We start from the raw sequence: 21,088 nt of genomic DNA on the forward strand, positions 1-21,088 counted from the left end.
ATAGTCAGCTGGCTTAAAAAAAAAAATGTTGTAGAAGAGAATGGCAGTGGTTTATGCCACATTGTGACTTTGCTTTGTTAGCAAGCTGTGTGATGATAGAAAAGTTGTTTAAAGCCTCGGTTTCCTCATCTGAAAATTGGGTCAGCATTACCTAGCCCATGGGTTGAGTGTGAAAGTTCAAGAAGATGGGGGTCCAGACTGTTGGGAATAGGTTGAGGCAAGCAGTGGATGTTGGGTAAAAAATAGTGGCCCAGCACTGTGGCAGACTCCTCAGATGTCAAAACTTGGGATACCAGAGCTTTGCTTAGACTCTAAGAAGCTGACCTCTAAATCCCGGCTCCCAAAACAGCCTGTCAGGGAGCAGCCTGCTTTTCTGTGATTTAAAACAAAAAATAATAACGAACGATCCAAGTTGCTGGTTTATATGGCACCTAACGAGATAGCAGGACAAATAATTGGAGAATGTATTGCGGTAGCTGCGGTGGGTTCTGCTAACAGACACAGTAAATGGAGCTATGATTGTATATTAGCAGTTCTCAAATGAGTCATAATACAGGGAGTGTGTGTGAGGTCAAGAACGTGTTAGAAAACAGGTGTTGTTTAGATGAGTTTCAGGTCTGCCGTTGTGTGTCCTTTTAGCCCACACTTTTTTAAAACAGATATTTAATGATTATTATGAACCTGACACTATTTAATTCAATCAATCCTGATAATAGACCTGGGGGTTAGATACCTGTTACCCTTTGTTGTCAGATCGATTCTGACTCAGAGCAACCCTGTAGGACAGAGTAGAACTGCCCCATAGGATTTCCAAGGAGCGGATGGTGGATTTGAACTGCTGACCTTTTGGTTAGCCACCGTGGCTCTCAACCACTGCACCACCAGGCTCCGGGAGGTGGTTAGGCGTTATTATTATCCCTGTTTCACATATAAGGAAACTGAGGTGCCAAGGTGCCAAGGTCAAACGGAGTCATTGGTCAAGCCAGCAGTTGAACTCAGATACTCTGGTGCAAGGGTTCATGCTCTCAACTGTTACTCTATGTTGAAGTCATGTGGCATATAGAATAAATGGCAGTGGATAACTGAATACAAAATACCCACTTTCTCCTTGGAGTGACCACACCTGCTGTCCTTGGTCCTGAATTCTATGGGTCTCTTCTTTGTAATGACTGTGTAGACTACCTCCACTAATGGAACTTGTCTACTGGATTCTAGAATACTCATATTGGGAGGGTTTTAAAGGCCCTCAAATGATGGATGCCGTGTAATCTCTTTGCTAGATACCTTTGACACTGTGCCCCCCTTCACACTCTCCCCAAACTGATTTTTTTTAACCTCTCTTAAAATGTACAAGTAGTTTACCATACCTGCTGAAAGCCGGGTCTTAATTAGCCTTAATTTTTAAAGTCTGCAGCTGTAAACTGTGTTGAAAAGATTGAAAAGATTAGTGCACTAGTAATAAGATAATTGTCCCTGAGAAATGCTGTTAGCATGTAAACACAGTTAGCGTGTGAAATCAGAACAACTGTAATATTTCCCCCTTTTGGTGTTTAAAGATGCTCTTGCATGAATAATTATAACTAAATGCAAAGTGCAGTAATGGAATACTGCATGCTTTTCCTTTTTTTCTTTCTCCTATCACAGCTCAGAAATAATAGTCTGCTTAGTGGCATCTTTTCTGAAGCTGGTCTCCACTTCCCCAGCAGCCATTTGCAATTAGTACCAGGAGTGGGATGACTCACGGGGAATTCCCCAAAAATTAGAAATGCAAGGCAAACAAAATATACAGATTCCACTGCAGCCTTTTAGGATGGCTTTGGATTAGAGGAAAGTCTCTGGGTGGCACAAACAATTTGCACTGAGCTAATAACCGAAAAGTTGGTGGTTTGAACCCATTCAGTGGTGCCATGGAAGAAAGACCTGACGATCTGCTTCCATAAAGATTACAGCTATGAAAACCCTGTGGAGCCCAGTTCTTACTCTGAAAGCCGACGGGGTTGCCATGAGAGGGAATCGACTTGGTGGCCATGTTTGGATTAGGTGAGAGAAATGACACATACAAATTGCACAAGCATGATAATTCTCAAAAATGTGTGTGTGTGCATGCACATACACACACACACACACTCATTACAGAGCTGAAGAAAAATGGCCATGGCTACATAGAGCAGAGGCAGATGCAGTAAATCTGAGTTTACCTTCTTAGACCTAGAAAAACTGCACTAAAATATGCTGAACCTTCCACCACCCTGTGGGGCTGGCCTCGCTTCTGTTGAGCTGTTGTATCCTTTGATAAATTCGGAACTTACTCTAATTTTATGTCTGTACTATCTTCTCAGTAGACCATAGCTCATCGGATATGCAACATATCCTATAAAGGCTAAACTCTTTACTTCTTCATCTCAAATATCTACCAATCAGTAGGTTGAGCTAAGTCAAAAGGAGCCCCGGTGGTGCAGTGGTTAAGCGCTTGACTGCGAACCGAAAGGTGGTGGTTTGAACCCATCAGTTGCTCCTTGGGAGAAAGATGTGGCAGTCTGCCTCTGTAAAGATTACAGCCCTGGGAACCCTATGGGGCAGTTCTGTTCTGTCCTATAGGGTCACTATGACTCAGAATCAATTCAAAGGCAATAGGTTTGGTTTTGGTTTTTTTAGGTTGAGCTAGTCTATGGTTTTAGTCTATGGTCTCTTAGTCTTTTATTCCCAGGGCTGCTCTGCACAGTGAGGGCTTTGCTCTTAACTTTCAGTCAGGAAGGAACCCCACAGCTCATGCATTGGCTGGGTTCTGAGCACTCTTCTGTTAGATTCCAGCCTACCAGGACTTGTCATATAAGGTCCAAGGTTCAGTGGATTTTGGTTCAATGTGAATTTACCAAGTGTTTTCTCTATGGCAGTCACAGAGATAGTCCCTGGCCTTGAGAAAGTGGGGTAAGCTGTCCAAACAGCATCTAGCAGGGAGTGATGACAGCATGGAACTCGTCCCCTACCAATGGGGGTAGACTCTACCTCTGACCCAGTATTCCTGGGTGTGTTCATATATTCTTCTTGAGTCAAATCAGCCATGAACTTGTTACCAAGCTTGTTTTACAGTGTATGGTCCAGATCCCATGCTTCTTTGTGACTCTAGGGCCTCCGGGCAAGAGTGTTGGACCTCAGCTGGGATCCCATAAACCAGACATTGCAAATGCTATTGCCCATAGCAGCCACCTACCATCCATCTTGTCATTTTGTGGTAGCTTGCATGTTGCTGTGATGCTGGAAGCTATGCTACCGGTATTTCAAATACCAACAGGGTCATCTATGGTGGATAGGTTTCAATGGTGCTTCCAGAGTAAGACAGACTAGGGAGAAAGGCCTGTCAGTCTACTTCCAAAAGTTAGCTAATGAAAAACCCTATGGATCACAATAGAATATTGGCTTCCTTTCTTACTTTGGACACATCATAAGGAGGGATCAGTCACTGGAGGAGGACATCATGTATGGTGTAGTAGAGGGCCAGCGAGGGCGTGAGAGGCCCTTGGTGAGATGGATTGGCACAATGGAAGTAACAGTAGACTTGAACATGCTGATGACTGTGAGGATGACTCAAGACCAGGCAATGTTTTGTTCTGTTGTACATAAGGTCGCCATGAGTTGGAGTTGATGTGATGGCAGCTAACAACACAGCAGCCATAGCCTTAGTGAGGGAAGCATTTCTAGGGAACTGTCAGGAGCCAGAGGGTGCCTGCCCCTTCTCAAAGTGACAGCTGCTCCTCAGCTCCAGGTGCCTGTTGCTTTATGAAAGTGATGAATTCGTGTTGCCAGCTCCCCTGATTTTCCAAGAAATGTCAGAACTTTGCGGTTTTATGTGAAATCTCCCAAATTTTAAAATGTTGGCAACATATTTAGCTTTTCTTTTCTTTTTTTAAGCATCACAGAGGCTGAACAAAATTTGTCTGCACTAAATACTGCCCTAGGCCCCTGGTTTGCTACCTCGGCAATAAACCCTTAAAGATAATGTTCTGAAAGTGCCTGCTAAACAGAGGCTATAGCTGTGTCATCAGCCCAGATTCCCAACGCATCGTGGCTTTGTTCAATTCTAGGCTGCAAACTTGAACTAGCATCTTGTTCCCCCGGCTCTTTCTCCTCCTTCCCTGCCCTTTTCCCCACAGATGTCTCAATGAAGAGCCTGGGAAGGGAGCACTTCCTGTGCTGAATAGACCCACAGTTAGGCAGAGCGTGTCACAGGTGAGGGCGAGGGTCTCCCCACTCCCACCCGGATGCAGAAAAGCTTAGCAATACAGAGAGGCTCATTGTAGGCTTTGGGTCGGCCGACAGCACTGAGAAAGAACAGTGGTTGTCTCCTGGGTGTTGATTATCGGCTTGCTTAGGGATCTCAGGCTCCTGCCTGACCTTGGCACAGGAGCTGGCAAATGTGCCTTTCTGGGTGTAGAATTGGTTGTTTCAGAACCCAAGCCATTGAGACCGAGTAAGGCTGTCTCTATTCACTAATGAAAGGCGCTCATTGTCCAGAGTCCCTGTGCCAGACCCCTTTTTCTTGCCTCCTCCTCTCCCCTTCCCCCAGCTGGGGCTTTGTGAGTCCTCGACCGCAGGATGCACTCTTGGGGCTGCGCTTTCTTCCCATCTTCCTGTCTCACAGCCTTGGGGCCGCCTCCAGACAGAAGGCAAGCTGGGCTGGGAGCGCGCGCACACGTTTCTGGGCTCTGTGAGCCAACTCTGTTGTCGTGGGTGATGAGAGAACTTCCTTCCGTGAAGGCTAGGTACAGGCAGCCAACCTGTTCTGAGGCAGCTGTGCTGGTCGGCCCTCCCTGCAGGAAGCAAGAACACGGTGGGCCCTGAGCACCTCTTCCTGTTCTGCTCTCTGTACCTACCCCGCCCCCCTCCCCCATCCTGCAGCCCCGAAAGGTCAAGGCTGTTGAACTTGAGGTAGAGGCTCACACATCCACATACTGCACTGCTGAGCTTACTCGGAATTAGTAGGGCTTATCTGAAACTTTTCTTTCTTGGGGCTGGGAGTGAGGGTGGGGCCAGCTTCAAGAAGCTGTGAAGTGGATAAAGTGGTATCTTCCTTTAGGGGGGTGATTGAGAAGGGTGGTGTCCCAAACTCAGATCCCTTTAGGCCCGTCCTAAGCGGGCCAGCCTAGATGCCCCTGTGAAGGAGGTACAGCCAGGCCGCCACGCATGCGCAGTTGGCCAGATCTTCGGATGTATTAAGTGATAAATTGAGATATTTTAAAATCACTGAATTTTTAAATATTGGTCCCTAGTTTTATTTATATATGTATGTATGTGTATATATATATATATATATCAAACCAAACCCATAGCTGTCACATCGATTCCCATTCTGACTCATATATATATGGAGTATATATATATTCCCTCTGCATCAAGTTGATTCTGACTCATGGCGACCCCATGTGTTATAGAGTAGAACTTCTCCATAAGGTTTTCTTGGCTGTAACAACCTAGGAAACCCTACGGGGCAGTTCTACCCTGTCATATAGGGTCACTTTGAGTCACTATGAGTCAGAATCAACTCGATGGCACACAATAACAACCATCACAGAAACAGTTCACAGGCCTTTCTTCTCTGGAGCTGCTAAGTGGGTTTGAAATACCAACCTTTAGTTTAGCAGCCCTTTGCAAACCACTTGTGCCACCCAGGCTTCGTGTGTGTGTGTGTGTGTGTGTGTGCGTGTGTGTGTGTGTAAACTGCATACCACATAGATCCACCCAAACAACATCCAAGAGTTTTGGCTACTTCTCTTTGTTACTTCAGTGAAGATATTAGGGTTAAACAGCTCTGTGACTTTTAGGTGAGTCTTGTAAACCTTCTGATCTGCTTAGTTTCCTGCTGTGTCAGTTAAGAATGATAATGCAGAGTACCCATAGTATGGAAGCATAGACAAATGCATAATGCCATCAAGGGCATCTTCTACAGGTGGATAACCCCAGTGCCGTCGAGTCGATTCCGACTCATAGTGACCCTATAGGACAGAGTAGAACTGCCCCATAGAGTTTCCAAGGAGCGCCTGGCGGATTCGAACTGCCAGCCCTTCAGTTAGCAGCCATAGCACTTAACCACTACGCCACCAGGGTTTCCCCAAAGGTAGATAGATAATGTCAAATCATCCATGGCTGTAGACTTTATGGACATCCTGTTGTAGCCACCCCATAAGGATGGAATGAGGATTAATTGAAATAATGCACCTAAAGTGCTAATGACAGTGCCGTGTAAGGACGCAATAAGTGACAGCTGTGATCATGGCCATCGTCATCGATGGTGCCATCATCATCATCAAGAAATACAGGAGAAGCCACTAATTTTGTGAATGTATTTAAATCTTTATGAATCTGTCATGATTGACTATTTAAACCTCACACTGTTAGCACCTGTATGTTCTGAATATTTATAGCATTTATTTTATTATAAGCATTTATTATAATAAGAGGGAAAATGTACAAAAAGATTTAAAAAAGAAATACAGAAGAAGACTGGGGAGTCAGGGAAAAGACACTGAATCTCTCTCCCCCTCCTGACTTGTACCGTGACTCTAATGGTCTGGCCCCTGTCCGTCTGTCCCCTGCAGCCCTCTTGTACACCAGGTGGACTCAGCCTCGCTTTTCTAGCCCAGGAAGGAGGCTCTCCATTCCAAGGCACAGCCTGCAGCCTGGGCATGTGCTGTCTAGCCTCATCCCAGTATCCCGGGATTGTTCTTTTTCCATCCCCGCCCCCCCCCCCGCCCCGCCCAGGGCTTGAGTCAGCAGTTCTGTGTGTGGCCTCTTGGAAACCGTCCAGGCATGAAGCACTGCTGAATACAGTTTTCCCAGAGCTGGGATACGGCACATCTCTGCACAAACGATGCCCTGGTTAGAGGCTATTGTGAGGGAGCTGAAGGGGAGGAAATGAAGAAAAAAGGGGGGAGGGACGTGCCTAGAAATTTATTTTGGCAAAAAGGGATGGACCCAGGACTTGGTATACAGAAACTTGGATTTTAGACTGAATTTTGATACAGAATGTGTATGGCTCTTAGGAAATTCACTTCCCATGTTTGGACTTCATGTGCCTCACCAGGGAATGATGGGTTTGGTCTTGGACAAGGATGGAAATAAGTTTCATCTCACAGGGAGACTGGAATCTGTCGGCAGTGTCTGCTCATAGGGCTGTGTTGAGGATTCGAGGCCAAGCAATTGTTTAGTAATGTCTGCCTTGGACACCAGATGAGGAGGCAGCTACACTCCTAGCCTAGGTCTCTGTGAGTTCCTTTCTTGTACTCATAAGCTTGGATTCCGGGGCTCAAATCTGACATATTTCCCTGTAGGATGGAAAACCGGCTCCGCAGTGCCAGGTGCCATAGAGCAGAACCTTGTGTCTTGAGAACTCTGGCACTGTCTGCAGGACAGTCGGCAGCATTGGATCCAGCTGGGATGCCTGCCATCTTGGCAACCACAGCCAGTGGGTGCAAAATTGATAGGTGCCGTGGCCTGTGCCTGGAAAAGCTAATTGTTGAGCTTAGCTGTGGATGTGGCTTTGTCTCCAGTGCCTGGTCCAAACTGAGCCTGGGTGGCCGCATTCAGAAGGACCTGGGACCCTGGCAAGACCTAGCCAGCACCTCTCGTCTGGCACTGTTGGGTGGAAGCTGCATTTCTCAGTTCTTTCTCGGCACATGGCATGTCTTATTTATGGTCTGAAACTGGCTTTGAGCTGTGAAAAGTAGAACATCGTAAAGTGATAGTGCTTGTCCTGTACAAGGAACTAGCCTTCGTGACTCACCCATTCTGCGCCAAGACCAACCAAGGCTCTGATACATTCTCTCAGCCGGTCCTCATAATGACCATGTGAGATAGTTGTTATCAGTAGCATTATTATCAATAACTTTAAAAGCTAAGTGATTAACCTGAGGACCCACAGCAAAGGAATGGGGTGATCTGGACTTAGGAGCCTCTGATCCTATTCCCTGTTCCTTGTGGCTTCCTAGTGCCAGCTGCTCATAGAACCATGAACTGATTCTGATTCAAGTAGCTGATACCATTAGGAAGCAGAGGTGATCCAAAGAAGAAGTCCAAAAGTGCAGTCACAGGAGATGGGCTGCTCTGAGCCAATCCTGCCTCTGCCACTTACTGGTGAATGACTTTGAGCAAATTATTTCTCCTCTGAGGCTCAGTTGCCCAATCTGTACAAAGGGACCATTAATGCCTACCTCCTAGAGTTGTTGTGATGTTTAACTGAGATAATGCTTACCAAGCATTTATAATAATGCCTCGCATATGGTATGAGTTCAATGTTAGCTAGTATTTTGATAATTGACGGTACTGACAAGGCGTATGATCTTGGTTACGTTGTCTTCATGCGGAGGAGACCAATTCAGTTGCCTGCAATGGCCAAGGCAGGAGCTTTGTTATCTTGTAGGAATGCATGTCCAGTGTTGGCAAATCTTCTATTGTTAAAAGAGAAGTGAGAAATCTAATCTTTAAAATAGATGTATTGAAAGCATCTCTTTCCAAGAATTATAATTATGGGTGCCTTTAAAACAATTAAAAAACCTCTTATGGCAGAACAAAGCGTGATATACGTGATGTACATTTTCGGCATACACCCCAAGCTGGGGGATCATTAAAATAATTCCTGAGATTCCGTGTGTCTGTGGCTTCTCGTGCCTTCCAAGACTGTGGGTTGTTAACTACCAACTCCAAGGGCCAGAGCTTCTGGGGCCTGGGCTGAAAATGTGGAAGGAATAGCAAAGAGACCTGTAAACTTCTGAAACTTTTAACATAAAAAAGAGAAATCGAAAGAGCGAGAAAGACAGAGAGAGACAAAGAGAGAGAGAAATCCACCCAGTTTTAAGGGCGCAAGCCTAACTGCCACCATCTTTCTAAGGCAGTGATAGCCCCTTGCCCTCTCTGTGAGTTTCTGTTTTCTCCCCTGAGCCCTATTTGAAGGTGACCTAGCATTTTCCAACAAGGTGAGTGCTGTGTGGTGCTAGCCTGCGTCTGCATTCCAAACACTGCCTTTCTTGGAGAACAAGGAGAGAACTGTGTGGTGGTCACCCCCCCCTCGCCCAGTGCTGCCTGCCCGCACGTGCCCTGCCCACCCCTCAGGAGCCACTGGCATGTGAGAGAAGCTCCCTCTACAAACCTGCAGGGACGTCCGAAGAGAAAGGCCCGTTACGTGAACTTCTCACTTGCTCCATTAGACTTCAGGAAGGAGCCACATCACTGGGGAGGAGGAAGGTGATGGCAAGGTTTCTGGGGCAGGAGGGACCCCTTTATCATGTAAGTAGGGATAAGGGAAGGGGCAGCAAACACCTTGCACCTATCATGGACATTCCCTGAGGATGCAGAGCGTGAACACTTGGGTTTTGAGTGTTTGCTTGTGCATCAGACGTAAGGTAGCTGCTGGGTACCAGAAGTAGGGTCCTGTTCTTGGTTTCTCACAGGCAGGCTTTGTCATCTGGATGCTTTTCAGTCTTGGATTACCCGCGATGTTGTGCAGGGGTTCTCATGCTTCAATATATATAAGAACCCCCCAAGGATGTTTAATAAAAATGCAGATTTTTTGGATCCTTGCCCAGAGGTCCTGAGTCAGTAAGTTCATACTCTAAGAAACACTGGCATAGTGGTTAAGGGACTAGTTTCTGACCACTTACACACCTGAACACAGTCCTGCCTCTAGCCTTTATTAGTCCTGTGTTTTTTAAGCAAATTGTGCTCCCCGAGTATCAGTTACCTGATCTGTAAAATGGGGAGAATGACTCTTCCCCTGACAGGGTTGCCAGTGTTTCATGTGCTTAGCACAGAGTATTCATTCAAAACAAGTTAGCCAAGTTTACCCATTTCGCTGCTGTGCCGTGAGATAGGTTTAGTTAGTGGCCAGGATGACTTACAGTGCAGAAATATCGCGATACAGGAAACTTGGTGGTGGACTGATATGTCTTAGCCTTTATGAATGTGGAAGAAGAAAACAAGGGGAAGATTATTTTTAAGCTTCTAACAATGTAGCAAGGAGCCTTGGTAGCACAGTGGTTAAGTGTTTGGCCGCTAACCAAAAGGTCAGCAGTTCGAGCCCACCAGCTGTTCCTTGGGAGAAAGATGTGGCAATCTGTTTCTGTAAAGATCACAGCCTTGGAAATCCTATGGAGCAGCTCTGCTCTGGCCTGTAGGGTCACTGTGAGTCAGAATCTACTTGACAGCAGTAGGTTTGAAGCCACGTACTTGGCGTTTTCATTACCTGGTCTCATTTAATGTTCGTGGCAACCCTTCATGTCTGTGGATTCCCATTTTTAAGATGAGGAGGTGACCGTATGTTTGGGTTTTCCTGGGACAATCCAGGTTTACACCTGTTGTCATTGTTAGGTGCCATGGATTCAGTCCCCAACTCTAGTGATCCCCATGCACAATAGAATGAAACGCTGCCTCGTCCTGCGCCATCCCGATGATTGGCTGCAGATCAGACCATTGCGATCCGTAGTGTTTCCATTGGCTGATTTTTGGAAGTAGACCACCAGGCGTTTCTTCCTAGTCTGTCAGTCTGAAAGCTCTGCTGAAACCTGTCTAGCATCGTAGCAACATGCAAGCCTCGGCTGACCTGTGGGTGGTGGCTGCACACGAGGTGCACTGGCTGGGAATCAAACCCAGGTCTCCCACATGGAAGGCAAGAAGTCTACTGCTGAATCCTGGTGTAATTATTAATAGCACCCGTTTTTACTTCCAAAAAGATCTCAGACAGTAAATTCTATGGCCATCCTATAAATGTGACAACAGAAGCTAAGGACTCTGCTCAAGGTCACAGATCTCCTCAGAGGTCATGCATGACTTGAATCCGTGTTCAAACCCCAAAGCCTGCGCTCTTTTCCACTGACCATTCTGCTTTGCCCCATGCCAGGCGCTTCGTACAAAGGAAGGAGTCCATTGAGGTCTGTGGCTTGGCATTCAAACTCTGGTCTCTGTGAGCTCAGCTTTCCAGGAGTGTGCTGGGGGGTTTTTGTTTCTTTCAATCTGCAGTTCCACAAAGAGCGCATTTCGTTTCCTGAAGTGCCTGGTGTTTGCTGGTGACTAAGAGTTAGATCCAGTCTACTGATGGTGGGAGCTTCCTAGTTCCGTCACCCATCAGAGGCTTGCACACAGGGAGAGGGCCAAGCCAGCCTTCTGAAGTGTCTCTCCGAGTGTCTCTGGCGAGAGGCTGTATTATAGGGGCACATTGTTTGTCCTGCTGATTTGACGGGCTTCATGGGGAAATCTGGTTCTGAAGTCTTGTGTCCCAGTATTGTCACTCGCACACCAAAGCCACTGCTTCACACCCAAGAGCAAACATCGTCTTATGATGTCTTCACAGCAAAGGAAGAGAATCCTTCCTGCCTACAGCCAAGGCTCACGCTGGGCAGCTCAGCCCCAACAGGAGAGCCAGAAATGGTGGAGGCAGTCATGGACTCCTAATGAACACATTCCTCCTCCTCTCTCTACCGTCTTTATTGGAGCTTGATCGCTTGTTAAAACGAGGCCTTTGGCCTTGGTGAGGAAGGATTGTTACTTGAGAATATCAGAGCCTGGCTTCCTGGTCTCAGAAGCAAGACTTGTGAGATGTAAACACGTTTGATTTCTCTCAGGCGTGTAATCAGGCTCCTGCCTCTTATTTAAACAGTTCACTTTGGGAATAGAAGTGTACCCGGAGTCACTTTAAACTCACTCCGGGCTCCCTTACGGTGCTCGCCAGGCATAGTGCTAGCTCCTGAGTGGGAACTCAGTAAACACCGTGGCTTGATTTGGCTGAGTCCACATGGTACCCTGCCGGTGGAGGGGCTGCATTTTGTTTCTGGTCATGGCACATGTGCTCATTTCTATCAACCGTGTCCACTTCAGGTGCTAAAAACAAATTCCGGCATTTAGTAAAGTGTTACTGTTTATCTGCTATAAGTGTTGTTCTCTTTGATAGAGAGTATCCACACTGCAAGATTCCTTTGTCTGAGGTGAGGCTGTTTTCTCCGGTAGGGAAACAAACAGTTTGCCGTTGAGTCAATTCTGATTCATGGTGACCCCATGTGTATCGGAGTAGAACTGTGCAACCAACATAGGGTTTTCAACGGCTGAATTTTTTTGTGAGTAGATTGCCAGGCCTTTTTTCCAAGGTATATCTGGATGGACTTGAACCTCTAACCTTTCAGTTAGCAGCCAAATGTGTTAACTCTTTGTACCACCGAGGGACTCTAAACCAGGTGCCATCAAGTTGATTCCAATTCATGGTGACCCCATGTGTAGTTGTTAGGTGCCGTCGAGTCAGTTCTGACTCATAGTGACCCTGTGTACAACAGAACACCATGAGTAACTACTGTAAAATAGTGGAACATAAGTTTTTCAAGTGCAAGGCTCTGAGTTCGAATCCAAACTTTAACACTTCCTGTCTGAGTGACCAAGGACAGGTTACTAATGTTTCTGATATCAGTTTCCCCATCTCTATAATGGGAGTAAAGGTGGGTATTGGTGGTTTAGTGGTGGAATTCTCACCTTGCATGTGGGTGACCTGGGTTTGATTGCTGGCCAGTGCACCTCCCACACAGCCACCACCCATCTGTCAGTGGAGACTTGCGTGTTGTTATGATGCTGAACGGATTTCACTGGAGCTTCCAGACTAAGAGAGACGAGAAAGAAAGGCCTGTCTGCTTCAGAAGATCAGCCAGTGCAAGCTCTCTGGGTCACAACACCCCGATCTATAATGGATTGTGGGGATGGCACAGAACCAGGCAGCATTTTTTTCCACTGTGCAGGGGTCACCATGAGTGGGGGCTGATGCAGCAGCAGCTAACAACATAATGGAAATAATGATAGTATCTGCCTCATATGGCTGTTGTAAGGGGTAAATGAAATTACATATGCAGAGAGGTTCTCCCAGTCCCTGGAGCCTAGTAAGTACTCAACAAATGTCAGTTATGACTAGTATTCATGACCGTTCTAAACCTCGGTCAAGTACTGTGCCCGTGGGATAAAGTTTAGAATAAACCAGAAGAATGAAAACTGTATCTCAGGGCAAGAGGATCCTGAGTGATCATTTCCTTTAATGTTGTTTTAACGACCTGAAATAATAAATTTTATAAGAAAGAGGAAGAACAAAGCTCCGATGCTTTAGCTTGACAACTTAGCTTGTCTTTGGGCCACTGTCATTATGAAGGGACCTCATTTTTGTTCACACAGGTAAGTAGGGTGGCTGTGATACTTTGTGAGCAGAAGGCATTTGGAAGAACTGGTGCAAGGTCCTACTGGTGGTATGTTTTCCCTCTTGGTGTAATGCGACAGCTACTGCAGAACCTGGTACAGAGTAGGCCCTCAATAAAGGATAGCTGTTAGTTGTATTTTCAGGTTCATGGAATGTATTCATAGACTTAGGGAAAAGAGTCTGGTATCATTTAGGTTCCAAGTCTATGAGTGTTCGTGCCAAATGCTTTTTAAGTCTATCAAGATCAGTGTTTGGAAAGTATATGTTAATTATTGCCATAATAATGCTGTATAACAAACCATCCCAAAACTCAATGGCTTGAAACAAAGTATTTGAGATATATACAAACATGTCTATATATATACATATATATACACACACACATATATTTATAGATGTACACACACACACATATATATATATGACAAAAACAACCCAAACCAGTTGCTACTGAGTCAGTTTCCTGCTTATGTTGACCCCATGTGTGTTAGAGTAGAACTGTGCTCTTTAGGGCTTTCAGTGGATTTGATCTTCAGAAGTAGATTGCCAGGCCTGTCTTCCGAGGTGCTTCTGGGTAGACCAGAACTGCCAACCTTTAGGTTAGTAGCTGAGCACTGAACTATTTGTGCCATCCAGGGCATATATATATGTCTGAGGGTCGGCTATGGGTAGGCTAATCTAGGCCATACTTGGCTCTGAGCTGCAGGCTGGGTCCACGTCTGCTCCATGTGTCCCTCATCCTCCTTGGACCTCCAGGCTATCTGGGGGTGTGTTCTCATGGCGATGGCAAAAGCACGAGAGGTTATGCTCAATCATGCAAGCATACTGCAAGCCTCTGCTTAGGTCACCTCTGCTACCCTCCCATTGGACAAAGCAAGTCATATGGTCAAGGTCAAGGGATGGGGAAGTACACTTTGCCGCTAATAGGAAGAACTGCAAAGTCACATGACCAGAGGGCGTGGATCTAGGGAGTGGTGAAGAATGAAGGCCACAAATTCAGTCAACCTCGTTCCCCATTTGACTTCCCCAATTTGGTCATTGCCATAGACAACATGAAAGGCTGGGCTGTGGTTCCTGGTATCCACATTACGATTCTAAAAGCACTCCACTGTAGCATCCTAGCACGTTACGAATTCGCCTTTGGTCTCCGGGAGACTTTCCTCTGACAGACAAGAATTTACTCTACTGTATTTTTTTTTTAAACCGAAGAGTCCCAATTTAGACAGACACGATGGATTAAGCAGACAGCATCATTGACCCGGTTCCACTTCGTTAGCCGTTCCAATTAAGGAGGATGTTGCTGAGAGTGAGACCTCACCGATAGGCAGCCATACCTTGAATCCACTGGACTGGGCCTCTGTGCGGAGAGGCTTGCATTTGGAATGTGCACGGAGGGAAAGCAGAACACAATTTTGTTGGCGAGTGAATCCCAAGTGTTAATGATGTGGCCACTTGAGAGTACTTTATCCTCTTCCTGGCCAGTTAATTAACATGCTAAGTAGATCTCTTGTGCTTTTGCCTTCCAGAAGCCTTTTAATGAATCTTGGACCCCTGACCATGTGCTGATATGGGTTTCAATTTTTGAACACCAGATAAAGATGCAGTGCTTCCCCAGTGTCCAGAGATCAGCCTCTTGGTTTTGTTGGCACGGTTGACAGGGGTTTCCAGTGGCTTCCCAAGAAAGGTTTTATCCAGTGAAGTTGTTCTGAGGGGTTCAGGATGGCACTCTCCTCCTGTACCCCCTCTGGATTCTGGGAAATGAAGACTAAGCCCCAAACAATAGCCCAGTGGGCTGTGAAGTATGGCTTAACTAATCTGGGTGGGCACCCAAGAGCCCAGCACAAGGCTTGGCGAGGAAGTGGCCTTGAGAATGAGACTAATGTTTGAGGCTAAAAAGCGGCTTCTTATCTTCCAGTCAGAATCAAGATGGTGGATCTGCATGAAGAAGACAGACAGATAGCCACTGACCGGCTCTGACCTAAGAGCAGGCTTTGCTTGCTCTCACTCCTAGGTGGCATGTACAAGGTCTGACTCATATACCAGGTCATAGACTGGGGCGGGGCGGGGCGGGGGTGATCAGGCTTCTAGAAGACAAAAACGGGCCCTGCCTAATGTGCTTACTGGGCACGTGGCAGCAGCAAGTATGGAGTCCACTCTTCCTGGGGCAAATGGTAGATTTGCTGGCTGGAGGGACTCCATGAAAGACGGCTACAGCAGTGTCTCTGCTCGCTGGGAAAAAGTGGCGTGATGAACGTCGGGTTCTCAGGAGTTACAGCCACGTCTCCATCCTTGGGAAGGAGCTAGTAAGGGCTTGAAGAGGGAAGCCGGAAGTATTTTCTTCCAGATGTTCCCATGTTCCTTTACGGGTCAAACATGAAATGTGGGGAGAGGGAGAGAAACATTCCCTCCATATTTTCCTGGGAGAATGTGGAAATTAGACGGAGACCGTCTTGGCAACTTAACTGTGAGCTGCCCCATTGGGGAAGTGCTGGGAATGGGATTCATAACTGGAATTGGGGAAAATGAGTCAGTCACTTATCTGGAGAGGAAGATCAGCACTGACCAGAGCCCAAAACGGTCCTGAGATCGTGCCTCTTATGTTCGTAAGCAATAGGCATTATTATGAAGATCACAGGACAGTGATCAAAAAGGGGAATGACAATTCACCTAGGGTGGTGGTTGGTGTTGCCGTTGGATCCACTCCAACTCATGGTCACCTCACGTATAACAGAATAAAACATTACCCGGTCTTTTGCCATCTTCATGATCATTGGTGTGTTTAAGTTCATTGTCGCAGCTATTGTGTCAATCCATCTCATTGAGGGTTTCCTTCGTTTTCACTGACCAAACATGATGTCCTTTTCTCGGATTGGTCTTTCCTGATCATGCGTCCAATGTGAGTGAGTTGAAGTCTTGCCATCCTTGCTTAAAAGGAACATTCTGGTTGTATTTCTTCAAAGACTGATTTGTTCCTTCTTCTGGCAGTCCACAGTATATTCAGTATTCTTTGCCAGAACTACAGTTCAGATGCATCAGTTCTGTCTTTCTTTTATATTGTTCAACTTTCTCATGCATACGAGGCGATTAAGGGTTTAGAATATTCCAGTTTCCTTACACTTACTTTTGGTTCCCAGTATAGGCCACCAGCAGACTGGTGCTAATTTGCATGGCTTCCTAGAAGATCGTGTATGAATATCTGCTAGGATAAACCAAAGTGACAAGCCGGGTGGGTACTTCAGGGCCCTAAAATCAGACCCATTTTCTGTCAGAGGCAGCTTAAGGTTCTTTTCCCAGAGTCATGAGTCTAAGATGGTTAACGTTCAGAGTGGACATGGTGCAGACAAAAATAGTCTTTACATACTAAGTTTCCTGTTTTCCTTGGAAACCACTTGCTGAAAACCACTACCCCCCTCCCCATCAGTTTCTTCCCTTTCTGTACCCATCCTGCTCTCCCCGCAACCCCCACAAAGAGTTCATGTTTAATGACCCGAAACCTTACCACCAAGCATTTCTAGTCAATTGGCTTTTGTAGAGAGTGAATGAATAGGACGTTACTCTCACCTTCTCTATCCTGAAAAGAATCTTCCCCAGCCCATTGGAATGTGCTATTGAAAACAGGAATTGAGCCCCTCTCTTCCTCTGTCTCAGTCTCATTCCTTCCCTCATTTTTTCCAAGGTCAGACACAAATTGATGGCCTAGCTCCCCTGCCAAAACACACACACACACACAGAAAGCATTGCCATCAAGTTGATTTGAACTCAGGGCAACCCATGTGTTACAGAGTAAAACTGCTGCATAGGGTTTTAAAAAAATATATTACATTTCAGGTGGAAGTTTACATAGCAAATTAGGTTCCCATTTAACAGTTTTTATACAAATTGTTCCATGACATTGGTTACAGTTTTCACAATCTGTCAGCATTCTCGTTATTTCCATTCTGTTCTGTTTCCATTGATCTAGCTTCTAGTCCCCTCCTTGCCTTCTCATCTTTGGTTTTGGGTAAATGTTGACCATTCTGTCTCATAGAGTAGATTGTCCATAGGGTTGTCTTGGTATTACTCTTTACGGGAACAGGTTGCCAGGCCTTTACGGGAACAGGTTGCCAGGCCTTTCTTCTCTGGCACCGAGTAGGTTTGAACGGCCAACCTTTAGGTTAGCGGTCCAGCACAAACCATTTGCACTACTCAGGGACCTTCATCCCTCATAAGGGCTTTATATTCTTTCTGTCCTCTGTGGGTCCAGTCTCTCTTCCATATAGGAATGTGTTTTGAGATATTTGGCTGGGGTGCTTTGTTTCTTATACCTTTCTACCTCATCATTTTGCATGATCTTCATGCTGGTGCCCTTTAATGAAAACCTTGAGTCCCCCTAATCGTTTGGGTATGGGAGGAAGTTGGGGGCAGCAGATTGGGCCAAGCTGTTCTAATGTTTCCACGGAATGGAGGAGAAATAGTTGGGCTGCCCTCCCCGTGGGTTGCCTGAGCACTGAAGATAACGAACTTTGTTTTTGCATGATGCTGGAGCAGTACATTAATTTTTTCCCACCACCAATATGTGTGTTTTCTCCTTCTCCCCCACAGGACCCACACCCGAGTCCACTCATCACCCTGGAGACCCAGGTCAGTACCTTCCTGTGGCCTTTGTCACTTGTCTTTGCATTTGTGTTCCTGGACCTCTTCTCCAGGGAGTGTTTGTGTATCCTCTTGGCCCCATGGCTCTGCAAGGCTAGGCAGCCACGTCAGGCTGTCCTCCTGTCATTTTTGGATGTGTATGTCCATGCATATGTGTATAGTACCCCCACCAGCTGGGGGTGTATGTGTGTGTGATCATTTGTGCGTGTGCACATCCAGGCATACCTTCTCCTCCTGGCAGGAGCCATGGCCATTTCTTTTGAGTTCTCCTCTGCCCTTTGCTCCTGCTCAGCAATGATGAGGAAGCGAATGCAAAGGGAGAGACAAAACAGAGGGGAGCCACCGAGGGGGAAGGTGTTGTCCTTCCGTGTCTTTGGTTTTGGGGCCCAGCTGCCAAAGGAGGAAGTTGGTCTGTCCGTCTCTGCCTGCACCTGGGCCATATTGGGGAATCTGGGTTGCAGTGGTGTCTCTGTGTGGGGCAGGTGACCAGTGGGCCTGGCAGGGGAGGGCATGGCCCTTAGTGTCCACTTTCTGCTCTCTTGAGAGGGCAGCAGAGCAGCGATGAGTGTGCATTCTGACAGACTCAGTTGGGATTGCAGCTCTGTGTCTTCTAACCCCGTGATGTAGGTGGGGTCACTTCACCTCCCTAAGCTTCTGTTTTCTCAACTGGAATGTTCCCCCAATCATAGTGCCCACCTTGCAGGGGTTTTGTGAGAATGACAAGAAACAGTGTATATGAAGTCTTGGCACACAATGACTGCTTATGAGTCCTAGTTTTTTGAACCACTGAAACTGTTGTTACTTTTCCTACTGAATTCGCGGGGGTGGATCTTGAGATTAATCAGTTCCTTAGCTCTGTAGGTGGGTTAGAGAGGAGAAAGAGAGGATGGATCCTATTCAAAGCCCACAAAAAAAACCAAACCAAACCCAGTGCCGTGGAGTCGGTTCCGACTCCTAGCGACCCTATAGGAGAACTGCCCCATAGTTTCCAAGGAGCACCTGGCAGATTCAAACTGCTGACCCTTTGGTTAGCAGCCGTAGCACTTAACCACTATGCCACCAGGGTTTCCTTCAAAGCCCATAGCTAACATTTTTTAAGAGTTAGTGACAGTCAAACCTACTTGACCATGGAAAGACTGAGTAACAGTCAGCTCCTCAGTGATTCCTGGATCTAACTGGCAAGGATCAGCTGTCCTGTCCCACCTTCTCCTGGCATCCTTGCTCTCTCTCTGGCATCTCTGCCTGGGTCTTTCCAAGGGGGATGATAAGAGGGCTGAGCCCACCATGTTTCTCCTTCCTTGGTCAGGAAGGCCAGAGTGGTAGGGGAAGTGGGCCCTTGGGGTTTCTCTGTGCCCTTCTATCCTCTCACTTCCCTGGGTGCTCATTAAGTTATATCTGCCTCAGGGAAGACCAGGCAACAGGGCTGGCAGGCGAGAGGCGTGGGTGTGACTTTGAAAGAGATGTTGTTGTCTATGTTATTTGTTGCCCTTGAGTCGGCTCTGACTCATGGCACCATTATGTATAACAGAACAGAACGTTTCCCAGCTCTGTGCCCTCTTATTCTGAGTGCCTTCCAAGCTGGGACAATGTTCTGTAGTGATCCATAGGATTTCTACTGCCTGGTTTTCAGAAGTAGATCACCAGGCCTTTCCTTCTAGTCTCTCTAAGTTTAGATAAGAATCCAATTTCTTCTTTCTGCTTGGCCATCTTCCAATGGGTTTTTTTCCCCAAACTTCCACTATTCACATATTACCCTAACCATGTTTGCCACATGTGAATCGCACTTGTACTGTTGAGTCACCTAAATATACATTTTTAACTTTTATTAACTCACTTTTCTTTTGGAAGTAGACTTATTCTAACCTAATGGTTCTCAGTTAAAGGTGATTTTAACCTCCCCACCCCCACCCCGCCCCACTGAGGGGCTTTTGACTGTTAACCAAAAGGTCAATAGTTTGAATCCACTAGCTGCTCCTTGGAAACCCTATGGGGCAATTCTACTCTGTCCTGTAGGGTCGCTATGAGTCAGAATCAACTCTATGGCAGTGGGTTTAACGGGAGACATCTTTGGTTGTCACAACTGGGTGGAGTGTTCCTGGCATCTCATAGGTATCAGGAAGCCAGAGTTGCTGCTAAACATCCGACAATGCACAAGACAGTCCCCCACCACAAAGAACAATCGGCCTCAAATGTCAGTAGTGCCAAGGTTGAGAAACCCACCCTGCCTCAGTCAGTAGTGTGGTGAAATCTCAAGTCTGATGTTCAAGTGATATTTTTCCAAAATATTAAAGTAAACATAAAACTGCTGAATTAAATCAAAATGTCCCTTTGGATGCCCTCTAAAACCATGCAGATATACTCTTGGAGGTGCACAAGCCACTTTGGGAAACATGTCATCTTCACTCAATCCAACCAGTATGAGAGAACTTCCAGAGTGTGGTTTTAACAGGATTCCTCTTCTCTTTTACCATTTCTTCCCCAGAAGGAAAACTTAGTAGAGTCAGGAAAACCCTTGGGCAAATAGCCTGTGTCCAGAACTTTGGAAGCAAAGTCTTTATGTTCTGGGGGTGGAGCATCTGCGTTCTAGATGGTTCTATTCTTGGCCCTCCCATATCCTTCACTGCGGACATCACCCAGTCAGTCCTTCAAGGCCTCCATGGGAAAGAGAAGTCATGTGCTCTGTGGCTTTGGCCAGCATATTGTGTGGGGGTGACAGCTCACCCTGGGCAGTGACCGTTCTCAGGATCATGCCCATTGGCCCCAAGAAGCTGAGTCCCCAGGCACAGCCAGCCACGGCATGGGACCAACTTTGTGCGTCTGTGGACACCATTGGGGAAGTGACTCAATTTGTCTCCAAACAACACTTATCAGTCTCATATGGTTCTAGGTCCTTGGGGAGCCATGGGATCTTTTTGTCTTTCTCTGTGTTCTGATCTCCCGTGTTAAAGAGTCATTGAAACCAAACCAAAGTGCAAATGTTTTTCTGTAACTGTTGGCAAAAGCCTGCAGCCAGATCTTACTCCGTGCTGGGCTTCAACCCCACACGGGACTCAGGACAGGATCCTGTACAGCTGCCTTCAGGCAGGTCAGACAGGAGGGGCAAGGAAGCAGTTTTGGCAGAAAATGGTGCCCCAAATGGTACCCAGATGCCACGAGCAAGAAAACAGATGTTGCAGAGCTTGGAAGAGCCAGCCATGCAGAGGTAACGTGGCAGATGTGCTTGGAGCTCTAGGTCAGTTCCCACTTCTT

At 46.6% G+C, this 21,088-nt stretch overlaps 1 protein-coding gene across 1 annotated transcript in view; it reads left to right on the forward strand.

Moving 5' to 3' along the window:
- XYLT1 (xylosyltransferase 1) overlaps positions 1-21,088 on the forward strand; it is a 377,489-nt gene that overhangs the window by 95,142 nt on the left and 261,259 nt on the right. Inside the window, exon 2 of the mRNA XM_049904388.1 lies at positions 17,789-17,827. Within this exon, the coding sequence (XP_049760345.1) occupies positions 17,789-17,827 (39 nt within the window). The remainder of the gene's footprint in view (positions 1-17,788; positions 17,828-21,088) is intronic.

This window comes from Elephas maximus, chromosome 12 (genome assembly GCF_024166365.1).
Source record: "Elephas maximus indicus isolate mEleMax1 chromosome 12, mEleMax1 primary haplotype, whole genome shotgun sequence".
NCBI classification, from domain to species: domain Eukaryota; kingdom Metazoa; phylum Chordata; class Mammalia; order Proboscidea; family Elephantidae; genus Elephas; species Elephas maximus.